This window comes from Megalobrama amblycephala, linkage group LG2 (genome assembly GCF_018812025.1).
Source record: "Megalobrama amblycephala isolate DHTTF-2021 linkage group LG2, ASM1881202v1, whole genome shotgun sequence".
Classification (NCBI taxonomy): Eukaryota; Metazoa; Chordata; class Actinopteri; order Cypriniformes; family Xenocyprididae; genus Megalobrama; species Megalobrama amblycephala.
The window spans coordinates 48,160,691-48,175,690 of NC_063045.1; the positions used below are offsets into that span (position 1 = coordinate 48,160,691).

The window sequence follows — 15,000 nt, forward strand, 5'->3', positions numbered from 1 at the left end:
GTTTCATTGGATTAGAAATAAAATTATTCTCAGAACTAACTTCACTTTTGCATGTACTTTTAACCAACTTAAGGTCTTATAGTGATTTTTATAAAGCCAATTTCACTCAGGTCACATTAACTATGGACAGGATCCACTAATGTTTGATAACCAGGAAATGTCCAAATACTTTTTGTCCTAATTTCTTAAAAGCAAAATATTTATTATACAATTTAACTTAATTTTACTTACTATATATTTAATTTTTGTTTTTAAGAACAAAACAGAACAGAATAAAACTATGGAAGCCAATGTCTGCAACATAAATAAACAAATAATGCTTTGGTAAATTCATAATTATGATATAAAAAGTAAAAATTATGAGATACTGTCATAATTGTGAGATAAAAAGATGAAAATATTACAGTCAGGAAGTCAAAAAAAGTCAAAACTAAGTCATATTTATGAGATGAAAATTCAAATTTATGACCAACTAAGTTGTAATTATGAGATAATGTCGAAATTGACCATCAAAATTATGAGACAAAGTCATAATTAATACATAAAAAGTCAATTATGACAAAGAAATCAGCTTTTCATGTCATGACTTTTTATTTCAATTTTTTTTTTCATTTTTACCAAAGCATTACTTTTTTCTTGTGTGGCAGAAATGAGCTTCCATGTAAACACAATAGAACTATTTGATATATTTTGGTAGAACTAACATGGTGTACACATAAACAATATAATCTGCAATAAAATACAGCAGCCAAACTGAGATACAACAGACAAATAAGGAGCAATCCGGGGGCCATAAAGTGACCCTGAGGAGTGATATGGTTACTCTAGGAATGTTTACTGAGCTGTCTGACAGCTGTTCGAAAGAAACTAGAGCTCAGAGCCCATTAGTGATCTCAGCAGTTATGTGCTGGGTTAGATGGATCCTTGGTGGTCTCTTTAGCATGGATGCTGGATGAACAGCAACTTACTTGAACTTGAGATCTTCGAGGTTTCAGCGAAAACGCATTCTGGTCTTTGTTAGGGGCAGCAAAGTTTGCCACAACGTCAGAATGCTCTCTATAATTGCGGCAAAAGCGGAGTATCATCTGCCATCTAGTTTGATTTTTGGTTATCTAATGCAATGACATACATTTAAGCGTCGTATTAAAATGTAGGTTCGTTTAGGGCCAGTGTATTGTGTTTTTCTGCTTATCTGCATCGCGGTTTGGTGCCGGTAGAGGGCGAAACTTCCATTTGATCACACACAGAGAAGCGAGTCTCTTTCTGCAGCGGCCATCGCTGTTTTGTTTTTGTTGTGACCTCCTCCAGAACTCATATTCCTCCGTTTTTATGCAAGTAGGTTATATTTATTGGGTTTCTGCCATTTAAAATGTGGTATTTCAATGACCGACAGATAAAATCTGTTTTAAACTAAAGTATTCTGCGCCAAGTCTGGTCTGTACATACATATGGTTGAATGACAGGTGAGACTCTAAAAAGGAGAAATGAGCGACAGCGTTCATCTTAGTTTAGTAAACACGGGTAAAGACGGCCAAACCCCCGCGCCCGGGGAGAGCAGCACCACCCCGTCCGACCAGGAGAACTTCCCGTACGACGCGGAAGACCCGGGCGAAGAGAGCGACGTGCCGGAGGCGAGAGACGGTGCGGCCAGCCCGGAGGAGCTCAACGACGACGAGACGTCTGGAGAGAGCGAGAACGTGCCCAAGACCTGCATCTATGACGGCTGCACGGAGACCACGACTCAGGTGGCCAAAGCCAGGAAACCCTGGATGTGCAAGAAACACCGGAATAAAATGTACAAGGACAAGTATAAGAAGAAGAAAAGCGACCAGGCCATGTCATCGGGAAAAATAGACGTAAGAAACGTTTGGACAAACAACAGTCTCGGTTTAAACTTTAACTTTATAGGCTTAATTTCATACGGTTTTGTCTTTCGTGATGTGTAGGAGGGTTCGGAGGAGAGGCCTGTATCTGTTACTAAGCAACGGCTGGGTACCATGGGAGACAGACCAGCCAGACCCTCCCTGATAGAGCAGGTGCTGAACCAGAAGAGACTGGTAAGTGCATTAAAACATTTTTTTAGGGCTAGAGTGTTTTTACTCGTACACCCCCTGGTAACCTAATGCAGTGGGTGCAGAGGTGTGTGGGTATTAGAGTAGATAATGCATAATTCATGTAGTCATGTAAAAAAAAAAAAAAGGAAAATGAAATTTTAATTGTTTCTTTTTCTTATTATTAATACACATTATCTATAGCACAATGTATACACACTGTCTATATCAAATCAAACACATTGTACAGGACAGGGGGTCAAAAATCAAAAAGGTTAATGTTCATGTTAAATTATATGCAATACAAAATAAAATTTATATAAATAAATATATATATGTGTGTGTGTGTGTGTATGTATGTGTGTATATATAATATATATATATATTGGGGTGTAATGATACCCTCACATCACGAATCGAGACATTTCATGATAAACAAAACAAAACAATTCGATACATATCACAATACTGATCACGATACTCCAAGACATGGTAAAATGATAACAAAAAAATGTATTGTTGAATAAAATGCTAAATTTGGTATTACATTGGGGGTGGAAATGCATAGGCTTGGACTTGGTGCTGGTAACCCAATGCACAGGACAATGGTGACACCAGAATAAAAATATTCATGATTCTAATGCTGAAACACAAATTTATTTTAGATGAACATGTTTGCACTCTGTCACTGACTAGATATAATTCAATAATGTAGGCCACTTTTTACTGGTAACACAAGGCATTTAGCATTATCAGGACCCACTAATATTCCCCCATTGCATTATTATACATTATACTCAACAATATATATAGTAGTTTAATAAGAGTAATGACACTAAAACTCTGTAAACTTGAATTTTTTTCCTCACACAGTAATTTTCATTTATGCACAACACATATTGTCACTATCCACAATACGATATTGCTGCATTTTGTATTGCGATATATTGTGATACGATATATATATATATATATATATATATATATATATATATATATCATTAGATGTTTTCCTCCTAGCTGCCATATTTTTTTCTAGTTTTGACAGGTTTATCAATTTTTTTATACATTTAATAATTTTATTAACTGAATATCCTTTCTTAGCAATGTGTTTTACCATTCGCTGATGTTCTGTTGTTTTTGTGTTTCAGTCTCTGCTGAGGAGTCCAGAAGTCATCAGCTTCCTTCAGCAGCAGCAGCGTTTACTGATCACACAGAATCGGTCTCAAACACAGCACAACTACTGAAGGCTGAAGATGCTTTACTCATCCTTTTGAGGATTGAATGCGATCACAACTTAACAAATTTTAAATGCGGAATATTCTATATTCATGTGGGAACTGTGAGCATCTGTGACCTGCAGCTGTCCTTGATGCTGTGGAGACTATCAACACTGCATTCTGAAAACTGGGATATTTGACAAGGAGCCGATCGATTTTAAGTACTGCTGTCACCATCAAGCTCGTTGATATCATGAAATGAATTGGCAGCTAAATCTACTGTATATCAATAATGCATTTGACTAGCCATCCTGTTCGGCCTCATGTAGTATCATTTAGTGATTTTAAATTAATGATTGAAAATATGAAACGGCAGCTGTAGAAGTTAATTTTTTTTAGTGATCTCAATCTAATCTGTAATGTTTGGTAAGGTTACCAATGAAAGCTACGATTTAGTTTTAGCTTTTTAGCCATCATGACAGTGTAGCTGAAAGACACAGCATACACCCAGAATTCTTCAGTCAGCTTTATTATTATTTTAAAGATGGGGTAAGCTCAATGAAGTTTTTATTAATCTTTTGAAGATTGATAAACTGCAGTTTTAAAAGCATAAATGCTGTGGATTTTTCTACTTTTTTTGTTTCGTTTTTAAATTTCATATTTGCGTTTGGGCCAAAAAATAAACAGGCACAAATAGAACAGAGATTTTTATATTACAAAAACAAGAAAGCTAATGCAGGTGAAAACAACAACAACAGCAACATGAAATGTTACAGAAGGCACAATGTTATATGACACAAATAAAACATTGCCAGAACAAGTACCTGCCTACTAACATATTTCTTTGGCTTCCTATTAGAGAGATTCTATCTGAATTGATCTCAGCTAGTACATACTGTGAAATAGCAGAGTTTTTTTTCATTAAAAACAATGCAACACTTATCTAACCACACAGCTGCTTATTTAACCGCTTGATACTTCCTGGCTGATCCTACACTGGTACCATAAACATCCACTGAAAAGACAGAGAGAGAGCATTTGTGTCTTAGGTTGCTATAAAAGTCTATTGGGAAACTATTCCCCTTGTTCTGCAATGCATTAGGATACAGAGGAAATGGGATTGTGTGGGGAGCCCATTTGGGTCAGAACTTTGTCCAGCCACTGCAGAGGCCCATGCAGATGGATTTCTATCCAGCAGGGGGTGCTGGTGACATCCTGACGGTGGTACTCAGCTCCCCAGCCCTGAGAAGAGGAGACATTTGATCCTCATTACTTGGGCATCTTTATACAACACCTAAAGTGCTAAACAGGTTTTTAAAAACTACAATAATAGAAGTATTTGACGATCCAAAAAGAAATTGCAAACTAGTTTTCCAAAAACTAATTTGCAATTCCATGTCATTCATAAAGTATTTTAACATAGAAATGATCACAAACAATTTGTTGTTATGTGTCTGCATACATAACAGATCAAGTAGGGAATATTGTGCATGTCGTATCAGTCAGTAACAGGAGAACTCCAGAGCTATGGGATCTGCAGTGTGTTTTGGCAGAGCTACATCCATAAAACAGCAAGCCAAAGATTAGAATAACTACATATTAAGTTTGCATAGCAACACTTAGAAGATTTTCTATTTGAAACTGCTAACCACCTAGAGAGCTGTTAGCATGTGAATGACGTTGATGACTTTTCTGTATTTTCAACAGCCACTTTCAACCATATTGTTGGAGGTAATAAACTTGACAACAGTCTTATATAAAATGCTGTTATATTTATATTTAGAATAAACCATAACATCAAGTAGTTTTTTGCATTTTCTGAAGAAAAAGAGAATAGAGTTTAGGATAAGGTACTGAGAGCCATTTCTTATTCGGTTCTATTTAAAATTCTTGCATGTAGAACCATTTGGTACTAAAAACATAACTAAAAAACGTACTAAAATTCTCTGACAGAGTTTTATAGTTATACACTAGCCTACTTAATCGACACGGCACGACTACTGAATCTACAGCATGAAACAAAACGCGCAACCAGTGTAGTCTTCAGAATGAATAAATCTAATAAGATTCTTGTTGTCCGATTCCCGAAGGAAAGACTCTAATGATTCAGTTCTTAATCCAACACAACCAGTTTAGACTGATTCCCGAACGAATGACTCTTATGAGCAGGTTGTGTTAAGTGAATCAAATTCATACAGTGCACCCAGAGTAGTCCAATTCCTAAACAAAAAAACTCTTATGAACCAGTTCTTTTAATTGAGTCAAAAGCATAGCTACAATACAGCTCATCCAGTATAGACTGATTCCCATTCGAAGGACTTTTATGAGGCTTTTCTTTAAAGTAAATCAAATTTTTTTCAAACTCATTTCCAATTGAAGGATATTTATGAGCTAATTCTTTAAAGTGAATCAAACGCATCCAGCTCAACCGGTGTAGACTGATTCCCAGTCAAAGGACTTTTATGAGTCGGTTCTTTAAAGCGAATCAAATGCATCCAACACAACCAGTGTAGACTGATTCCCAGTCGAAGGACATTTATGAGCTAATTCTTTAAATTGAATCAAATGCATCCAGTGCAACCAGTGTAGACTGATTCCCAGTCAAAGGACTTTTATGAGTCGGTTCTTTTAAGTGAATCAAACACATCCAGCTCAACCAGTGTAGACTGATTCCCAATGGAAAGACTTTTATGAGCCGGTTTTTTAAAGTGAATCAAATGCATCCAACACAACCAATGTAGACTGATTCGCAAAGGAAAGACTCTAATGATTCAGTTCACTTTAGTGAATCAATAGCATTCAGCGATTCAGCGAAACTAGTGTTTACATAACCTTTATTAGCCGCCCAGTAGGGTTTAGATTAATCATTATGCACCACATATTCTAAACCTCTTTACCTTGACAAAACTCATCCTGATGGTGCACATCTTGGTGAGTTCATACACCACCTCGAAGCCGTGATTTACCGACTGTGACAACAGCTGGGCAAACAACTGGTTGTTGAAGATCTTGAGGCTGCATCCACTCGGGATCTTGCAGACGGTGGTGGGGTGAAAACCATGCTGGTAGTTACAGTTCCGACTCTGTACGAAAATACTGCTGTCACTCAGACACTCTGCGTACACCTCCCCTCCGACGTAATACAAGTGCACACCTACAACAAAAGAGAGAAGAGGTTTAAAAGCGAGTCATTAGTTGCACATTTATCCATCTGCGGCTAAATACACGGCTAAAATCATGAACATTAAATCAAAATGTAGCTTTATCTCACTTATTGCATACCGCTGGTCTTATTGTAAAAAAATATTGCAAAAAATTTTTTTTTTTTTTGACAGACAAAATCAAGTCCCACCCTACATTTTTTTCTTGTTTGAGAAGCAATAGGGAAGAAAGGGCTATCGCAACTTCCTTTTATGCTGACTTTAAGACTTCATAGTCTTAGATTTCATAGGTCAACAAACAAAAAGAATAAAAAATAACTTATAATAACAGTTCTAAAGTGGCTTTTATACAAGTGTGTTTTCCCACCACTGTGAACTACTGCAAAGTCCACACATAAAACAGTACATCACCACCTTTGAACTTGGTAAATCCCAGAAATCATTATCCACAAACCATGCATTCATCACGTTTTATCACGTGCCAAGAGGAAACCTTAATAATCTCCTGAAGCATCCTGATCTGGATTATGTCGTTGTCCTTGGCGCTTTTCCCACCAGGATCTCTCACACAAGTAGATGGAACTCAAACTTGGCCTCCGTCCATCTATGCCCGGTATGTGTGGGTGTGTATGCATACTTCTCCCTGTCACTGCTGTAACCTATGGCAACACTTAATGTCTTTCCAACACTGGCACAGTGACGCTCATCCAGCACCCTGAGAAAAGCCAACATTTGGATAGTGTGGACTCTATCTGTCCCGCTGGGTTTCTGAAGTGCAATGTTGACTGGCCAGCACTATCTGGCACCATAAAAACAGTGATTTTTATTTTTTATTACTTTCTCTTGGAATTGCATTAACGGATGAAAGACCATTATCAGTTTGATCTTCTCAAAGCAACTGTTTTCTGATCCAAAATGCAAAAAAGAAATGTAAAACTTTAAACAAACCTTTGCCTATGTGTCTGCGAGTGTGTTCAATGGTAGAGTTTCGGTTGACGTTGGATAGTAATCCAAGACAGAACCGGTTCTTGTTGTTGGAGGGATCTGTGAAGCCGTCCACGAGGATGCTTCGGGAAGAGGCGTGGAATGTCTCACCCACCCTGTTGTTCAGTTCATAATACGCCACTGAACACCAGTACTCTGGTTCCTCATAACACACTGGCCTCAAGTCTGGAGAAAAAAACAAAGGCACCCATAAAATATCATATGTCCTACCTCTCATTCCATACTGATGATGAATTTTAATTAAAAAAAAAAAAGAAACTTGGCACCATGAAACCATGAAACACCAGGCTAGATTTGTGTTTTACCTGATTTTAAAAACATTATCATATGGATTATGCCTAAAAGAATAAAATTAAAATCAAATCAAATCAAAATCAAAATCAAAATCAAAATCAAAATCAAAATCAATCAAGTTCTGAAAATAATTCCAATGATATTGTTCCACTGTTTCGGTGTCATTAGCGCTGTGATGTGGACTTCCCTATTCTCCCTGAATTAGAAAAATTATCAAAACTAGAGTTAGAGTTATCGTTCTTGTTGAGAATGGGCCTTTAGACCAGTTATTGAAGGAAAAGCAGCCCAAAAATATTCAGAATTTTTAAAGGGTTAGTTCACCCAAAAATGAAAATTCTGTCATTAATTACTCACCCTCATGTCGTTCCACACCTGTAAGACCTTCGTTCATCTTCAGAACACAAATTAAGATATGTTTCATAAAATCCGATGGCTTAGTGAGGCCTCCATTGCCAGCAAGACAATTAACACTTTCAAATGCCCAGAAAGCTACTAAAGATGTATTTAAATCAGTTCATGACTACAGTGGTTCAACCTTAATGTTGTGAAGCGACGAGAATACTTTTAGTGCACCAAAAAAAATGAAATAATGACTTTATTCAACAATATCTAGTGATGGGCGATCTCAAAACACTGCTTCATGAAGCTTTGAAGCTTTACGAATCTTTTGTTTCGAATCAGTGGTTTGGAGCGAGTATCAAACTGCCAAAGTCACGTGATTTAAGTAAACGAAGCTTCGTTATGTCAAAAGTGTTTTGAAATTTCAATGGTTCACCACTGGGGGGGCGTGATTTTGGCAGTTTGATACATGCTCCGAACCACTGATTCGAAACAAAAGATACATTAATTTTTAGACAAAATATAATATTACAGTATTTGTTATTTCGAATGAGTTTTTATTTCTATATTTTCAGTTTTCATTTTAATTTTACCTTAATTTTATTTCTATTTAGCTTTATTATTTTTTTCAATTATAGCAATGTATAATTTTTAATAACTTTTTTAATTTCAGTTATTAGCCCAATCAATATTTCTTATTTTTGTTTACATTTTTAAAGTTTACAACTATTTTTTATATTATATTTTATTTCAGCATCATTTCAATTAACAAAAAACTACAAAAATAACTTTTAATAGTTTAAGTTAATAACAACAAATGAGTAGGTGTGTTCACAACTTTTGACTGATATTGCACATAAATAATGCACAATAAGTCTAGAGTCTCACCTCGATGGGGGGCTGACAGAATGAGTTTATTGGGGTTGGAGGACTCTCCTGGTTTCACATCCTCAGACGGAGTGGTCTCCATCATACTGTAGGGTGGAGGAGGCGTCTCTGCTGTGCAATGAGAACAACGGTTTTGAACGACCAGAAAGACTGTATGAATGTATGCAGTTCAGTGGCACTACATTTCATCCAAGCAATAAAGACTTTTTTAAACTTTTTCAACAAGATTCGAGTGCCTTTGACTATCATTATTGTTAAATGAGTGTCAATTTGTTGTACCTGTGATTTGGTAGGGGCTCCCAGGGTCAGTTCCACTGCTGGGGGAGTTTGGGTAGCTGTGTGCAGTGGGGGACTGGTTTAAAGAGCTGGAAGGAGATGAAGAAAACGAGCTACAGGGCATTGCAGGGAAGGAGTCTGGGTAAGTGGCATTTTGGGGCATGAGAGGCTCATTGTGTAGGGAAGCATTCCGGAACTTTGCCAGCAAACTGTGCTGGGGGTTGAACTCACTGTGACGTGGCACAAGGACTGGGGGTAGAACTGTTTGGGGAAAAAAAAGAAAAAGAAGATTACTAACAGATTTATACTAATGCATAAAGCTATAATCAATATGGAAGAAAACAAGAAAAGGTGGTTTGTGTATTGATTTTCACCTGGCGTCTCCACACGGCGGTAATGATATGGATTGATGCAGATCTCCTTCTGCTTGGAGCCAAATGGAAACTCGCAGCAATCCAGCGCTTTGAGCTCGTGGTGGGACTGAAGATCCGGCCAGCGCCACACTCTGCAGTAGATAACGTGTGGCAGACCTTTACGATGGGACACCTGGAGCCTTCCGTCTAGGGATCGAGGGATGGTCACACATTTACTGGGCTGGCCAGGACAGCTCAGAGCCTTTTCCAGCTCTTCCATGGCCCCTTTTTTCTTCTTAAGCTTCTTTACAAGGGAATCAACAGCCTTTTCCGCCCACTTTTCCTCCTCATCTCCTTGTTTCCAGCCCAGCAGTCTTTTCACAGCTGGACTGGTGAAGGAGAAGAGGGAAGTGATGGATGTTGTGGAGTGCATTGTGGGATGGGGTGACACTGGGGACTGGATTTTTTTCAAAGTTTGGGGCACGCAAGGCAGATCTGTCTTAAATCACTTCAACCCAGGAGCCTCAGTTTATTTCTTTACAGCCAAGATACAGCTGAGTGTAAAATAAACCCCCTGACAGGGATGTTTTCATCAGGCTGTCAACAGTTTGGATCTGGTGAAAGAAACAAAGAAGCATGTCAGATTTAATAATAATAATAAAAAGATAATAAGTACATTTTTAATTAATTTGTATTTCAAACTAAAAGTTTTAAAAATTATTTATTTATTTAATTATTTTTTAAAACTAATATATAATTTTAATAAACAAATAAATATTTAATAATAATAATAAAGATATGTAAATTGTTAGTGTCAGTATTTTACCTGCCTTTATACTTTAAATAAAAAAAAATTAATAAAAATATATAATGTTATTGTTTTTAATAATAGAATTAAATACATATTTAATAATAATAAAGATAAGTAAATTGTAAATTGATTGTCTGTATTTTTAACTGGCTTTAATTTTTACTTAAAAAATACTTAAAATAATACTTAAAAAAATTAAGTACTAAATAAAAATTTTATTAAAAATGTATTTTTTAATTTTATATTTATTTAATTATATTTTATATATATATATATATATATATATATATATATATATATATATATATATATATATATATGTATATATATAATACAATTTTATGTGTGTGTGTGATTAAATTATTTTTATTTTAAATTATTTTAAAAAATTAAATAAAATATATTTAATACAATAATTTGAAAAATACTGAAAATACTGACATAATTCATTTACAATTTACTTATATATAATATAATTATTATTACTATTATTAATTATTATTATGTATTTAGTGAAACATACTTTTTGCATTACAGGAAGAAAACATGCTTAATTGTCATGAAAAATAATGTCAAAAAATATAAACATAAGAAGCTAAATGGCACCACATTCTTTAAGCAAATAATAATTATATTATATATTATATATAATTTCCTATACGCCTCTCATGATTTTGGGGTGAAATATGATATGGACATATTCTTGACACATTTTGTGAGATTCTACCTATTAGGGCGTAATCACAACACATTAATTTGGAGATCTCAAGATCTCTTACATCATGCTTCTGTGCATGCTGAGATTTCTGAGATATTGCTGAGTTGTTGTTGATGTCAACAGGTCCTACTGTTTCTCGCTGGACCTCACCTATTCGTCCTCTCCCTTTCCTGTCCAAGACTTTCTGATGCAGAAAATGATCTGCTAAAAATCAATGCCGTTTCAGCATTTGAAACCAGAGAGGCTTCCATATTTGGCCAGTCTAGTCAAATAAAAGCTTCTGAAAATATTATTGCATGTCTTACCAGAGGTGTTAACACGCCCCTAACTAAATCAAATAATCGTATGAGATGAATGAGATCACATAGGACTAATAGCAGTGTATGAAATCATGCCTCAGTTTCAAAGAGGCACAGGCAGGCAGATCAATCGAGGGTGAATACATCTGCTCTGTTCTCAAAGGCAGTGTGTCCTTATGAAACTGGCGTCTGGCAGTCTGAGTGCTGAGATAGGCTTAATCACCTAACTCCCCCGCAAACACGCATACACATCCTTTCCATCAACTTCACTTTGTTTGTTTGCTTTAAGAAATGTTAAAATGTTACATTTGGCACTTATTTAAAAAAAAAAAAGTATTTCAGGTATACACAACTGTCACAAATGTATCACTCTGAGCAGCATCATTAAGCAGCAAGTGGCATAATGTCTCTGTTTACGCAGCCTCCAGTGATATGGACTTACAAGAAGCAACAAGTTAACGTGAAGACGACAAAATACAGACAAAATAAAGTTTAAAAAAAGACACTTGTCATACCTTATTTTTTTCATAATTTATACAACTTTTACTTTATAAGTGCTGAAATAAATTCTAAATAATATCAGAAGTGGTGTATATATAACAAGTTTTATTGCTTACCTTATTCTTGTGACAATAACAATCCGCGTAGTCGGGAAATTCCGCAAAATAGCCGAACGCTGAATCTCGCGCCGACTGGAGGTGTACAGCGCGTGTGTTTGGATGGAGCGAGCGCCGCGGCGTCAGTCTGACTGGAGCCTCAGCGCCTTCGTGCGGAATTCATCCGCAGCTCCTGGAACTCTCCCAGGACGTCAGACACAGAGGGATCATCCCATTCAAAAGAGCAGCCGGAGACTCACTCTCAGGCCTATTATTGAGGGAAAGCAGGTCATTGTGGGCAGCAGTGTTTCACTTTTAATTTGTTTTCAGGGACAGACGACAAGCGCGGACAGCTGTTTTTTTCTTTCACAGGAAGTGATGCACCTTTTTGGCCAAAGTTGTAAAGTGAAAGTGACTGTCAAAGTAGTTTTCGTGACTTTAATTTCAGTAATTCTCAGTGTGCTATTTTTCAGTGAATTTCAAGCGGTCGACTTTTCAAAGGAATTTGGGAGGAAGCAATTCGAGCGGGTTAACTTCAAATAAATATTACTATAATAACGTTTTTATATCAACATTGGTGATATAAATAATGACAGTAGTACGTTTTGTTGATGTCGGATATCGATTCCAATGGAAACGCTCGAGAAGTTGCTATGGTTACAGGCAACGCAACTTCTGATCACGAGCGCTTTCTAGAATAATCTTTTAATGGCGACAGAAAGTCTGTGTACGTTAAAAAACGTACATTTAATTATTTGGGTCAACCCTTCATAGCTCGAAACCTGTTCATTTTAACGCTAACATTGGACATAGTGATTAAAACAAGCCATTTTCTATTTATTTAGCCTAAAAATTTAAAGTAAAAAAACAAAACAGGTGTTCATTTAAAAATGCCCTGTTCTCTCTAAACATTTACCTGTTATATGTTTAGAACTTGGAAGCAGATGATTAATAAAGTTAAAGTAGAAAGTAGCAGAAGCTCGCATGGTAAAAATCAAAACATATTTAGTGGCAGATTGGCGGAGCGCCAGCACGTTTATCGATAGCCCTACTTCTCCTGCGCTCCTCGGCGCGGATGGATACACTTCGATTGTGTGCGTAGAGTGACTTGTCCAGTTAATGACGCAAGCCAGGATGGCGACAGAGAGTCTAGAAGTTTGACATTTTCACAGTTTACAACAACTGCAGGGGAACGTAACAATACTCCCAATAATGACAGCTCGCATATTTAGTGCTCTCTTTGATCAAATGAGTTTGGCAGGGGGAATTCGCTTCCAATAAAAGGACACCGCAAAATGATCCTCTTCAATCAAGGTGCACAGGATCATATACATTACTGACGAGGCTCTATATTTAGGGCTAAGCAGACAGGAGAAATACAATACATCTATAGCTGCTTAAATAACGGATCTTAAAAATAATTTGTCAATGTAAAATATTGAAATACACCATCTTTTAGAGTGGCTGACAAGATAAAGCGGCTGACTACAAACAGATGCCTTCCTGGTGGGGAGAAAGGGAGGACAAACAGGATATTCTCTCCAGGGTGCAGAGCAACCCATTGTGTAAACCACATTAAAAAGGCCCGAGTACACACCAGACCATGGTTCAGGTCTGTCACGAGAAGGGCGAAAGGTGGTGACGATTCTAGATTCTAGGCCCCCATCTTTCGAAGGGGGGCCACGATTTCAACCAAGGGGGACCCCACAGCAACAACCCCGGATACCCTATCTACTGCCCTGCCATGGACCATTTATGTTAGTCGACTGTATTTTTAATCCGTATATGCACACATTGCACTGATTTTAAACATCGTCTTTTAAGCACACACACCACATAATTTCTTTTAAAATCATAAATCAGGCCCAGAAATTATTCTTGAATGCTCTGCATAAAACAATTTGTTTTTCAAATAAGCTTGTTTAATTAAAAAAGAAAAAGAGTGCCATAAAAACCGGGCATCATTTGTCTTCATCTGGTTCTGTGCGACATTTCAAATTAGTTGTAAATACAGAAACACTAACTGATTATAATTTTTCTTTATTTGCCCAAGAACCATCTGTCACTTTTCAAAACAAAAACCTAATACAGTATGTAAAAGAAAACCATGAAAAACAGAGATATTACATAAAAAAATAAAAAGACAAGGACAATCCCCTTATGTGGTCACGGCACGGTCAGTGATAATGAACAGCTAATGCTGTGCACCGATTGCGTACAGTGCGCTCATTTGTGGCAAAGGGCTGTGAGTTTAACCATTGGCCCATGTTAGCTCATGAACAGCACACTAGCAGTAACAACAGCTACTGAGTTTTTCTCTCAGACTCCAGCTTCCAGGCACCAGTGAGGTAACGCAGTCTGATAAAGACTAGATCCCGGCCCATCTGTAGCCAACTCCAGAATGGCACCAACTTTGACCCTAAATGTGCAATAAAACAAGTCTTCATTACCTCATAGTGGCAATAACCTTCATTTTTGTGACATATACTGCTAAGAAATAAGATATAAAGTATGAAGTCTTTTAATTGCCTATGTTTTAAGTGCATTATATTTCAAAACTGACAGCACAAACCTTCAATCTCTGTCCAGTTAACAGCCACTTCTGCTACAGGGATGTCAAAACACTGAGCAATGAAGAGAAGTTCCACATCAAATGCCCTACATGGACAAAACATGTATTTTAATTAAGAGGTTAAAATTCAAATAAAAAATTCTTGTAATATTCTATATATATATATATATATATATATATATATATATATATATATATAAAATTCTATAATAATAAAAAAAAAATATATATATAAATATATGTTTCTTATAAAAGTAACCAAATTCCAAAATTCGATGCAATATGTGCAAAAGTTGCAGCCCCTTTAAGCTGTTTTAGAGGTTTCTAATTTTGCTTTGGAGTTCTCCAAGGTAAAAAAAAAAGAAAAGTTTATTGTTCTCATAATAAACACTACAGCATAACCTCTTTTATCACAGT

At 36.4% G+C, this 15,000-nt stretch overlaps 3 protein-coding genes and 1 long non-coding RNA gene across 10 annotated transcripts in view; 1 reads left to right on the forward strand and 3 right to left on the reverse strand.

The window, feature by feature from the left end:
• Positions 1-1,226, reverse strand: part of LOC125262772 — a 17,898-nt gene extending 16,672 nt beyond the window's left edge. For 2 of the 3 annotated variants that reach the window (XR_007183599.1, XR_007183598.1), the window contains exon 1: positions 969-1,226. This is a non-coding gene — a long non-coding RNA (uncharacterized LOC125262772). The other variant, XR_007183600.1, reaches the window with a different exon arrangement.
• A 35-nt stretch (positions 1,227-1,261) lies between these two features.
• Positions 1,262-4,092, forward strand: LOC125262767 (regulatory factor X-associated protein). Its single transcript, XM_048181653.1, has 3 exons — positions 1,262-1,856; positions 1,947-2,057; positions 3,203-4,092. The coding sequence occupies exons 1-3, from the start codon at positions 1,485-1,487 to the stop codon at positions 3,296-3,298; spliced, it is 579 nt and encodes a 192-aa protein (XP_048037610.1). The 5' UTR covers positions 1,262-1,484; the 3' UTR covers positions 3,299-4,092.
• Positions 3,966-13,061, reverse strand: smad9 (SMAD family member 9). 4 transcript variants are annotated; one of them, XM_048181617.1, is made up of 8 exons: positions 12,928-13,061; positions 12,033-12,279; positions 9,609-10,201; positions 9,238-9,495; positions 8,959-9,066; positions 7,381-7,602; positions 6,169-6,425; positions 3,966-4,513 (listed from the first exon to the last, which is right to left on the reverse strand). In XM_048181617.1, exons 3-8 carry the CDS (start codon positions 10,018-10,020, stop codon positions 4,370-4,372), a joined length of 1,401 nt encoding a protein of 466 aa, XP_048037574.1. In that variant the 5' UTR covers positions 10,021-10,201; positions 12,033-12,279; positions 12,928-13,061; the 3' UTR covers positions 3,966-4,369. The 4 variants fall into 4 exon arrangements, with proteins under 4 accessions (XP_048037574.1, XP_048037571.1, XP_048037572.1 ...); XM_048181614.1 differs by having other exon boundaries at positions 8,959-9,069; XM_048181615.1 differs by lacking the exon at positions 12,928-13,061 and having other exon boundaries at positions 8,959-9,069; positions 12,033-12,356.
• Positions 13,062-14,035: 974 nt separating this feature from the next.
• Positions 14,036-15,000, reverse strand: part of alg5 (ALG5 dolichyl-phosphate beta-glucosyltransferase) — a 6,527-nt gene continuing 5,562 nt past the window's right edge. For both annotated transcript variants that reach the window (XM_048181640.1, XM_048181639.1), the window contains exons 9-10: positions 14,584-14,669; positions 14,036-14,430 (exon numbers count right to left, since the gene is read on the reverse strand). In XM_048181640.1, the coding sequence (XP_048037597.1) occupies positions 14,315-14,430; positions 14,584-14,669 (202 nt within the window). In that variant the 3' untranslated portion in view covers positions 14,036-14,314. The remainder of the gene's footprint in view (positions 14,431-14,583; positions 14,670-15,000) is intronic.

Excerpts from the sequence above, each read along its gene's own strand:
- LOC125262767 (XM_048181653.1), top strand. The coding sequence starts at position 1,485 with ATGAGCGACAGCGTTCATCTTAGTTTAGTAAACACGGGTAAAGACGGC. Across the intron at positions 1,857-1,946 it reads TGTCATCGGGAAAAATAGAC|GAGGGTTCGGAGGAGAGGCC; the intron begins GTAAGAAACGTT and ends CGTGATGTGTAG. Across the intron at positions 2,058-3,202 it reads TGCTGAACCAGAAGAGACTG|TCTCTGCTGAGGAGTCCAGA; the intron begins GTAAGTGCATTA and ends TTTGTGTTTCAG.
- smad9 (XM_048181614.1), bottom strand. The coding sequence starts at position 10,020 with ATGCACTCCACAACATCCATCACTTCCCTCTTCTCCTTCACCAGTCCA. Across the intron at positions 7,603-8,958 it reads TCTGTCAGCCCCCCATCGAG|ACTTGAGGCCAGTGTGTTAT; the intron begins GTGAGACTCTAG and ends TTTTTTCTCCAG. Across the intron at positions 4,514-6,168 it reads TCAGGATGAGTTTTGTCAAG|GGCTGGGGAGCTGAGTACCA; the intron begins GTAAAGAGGTTT and ends TCCTCTTCTCAG.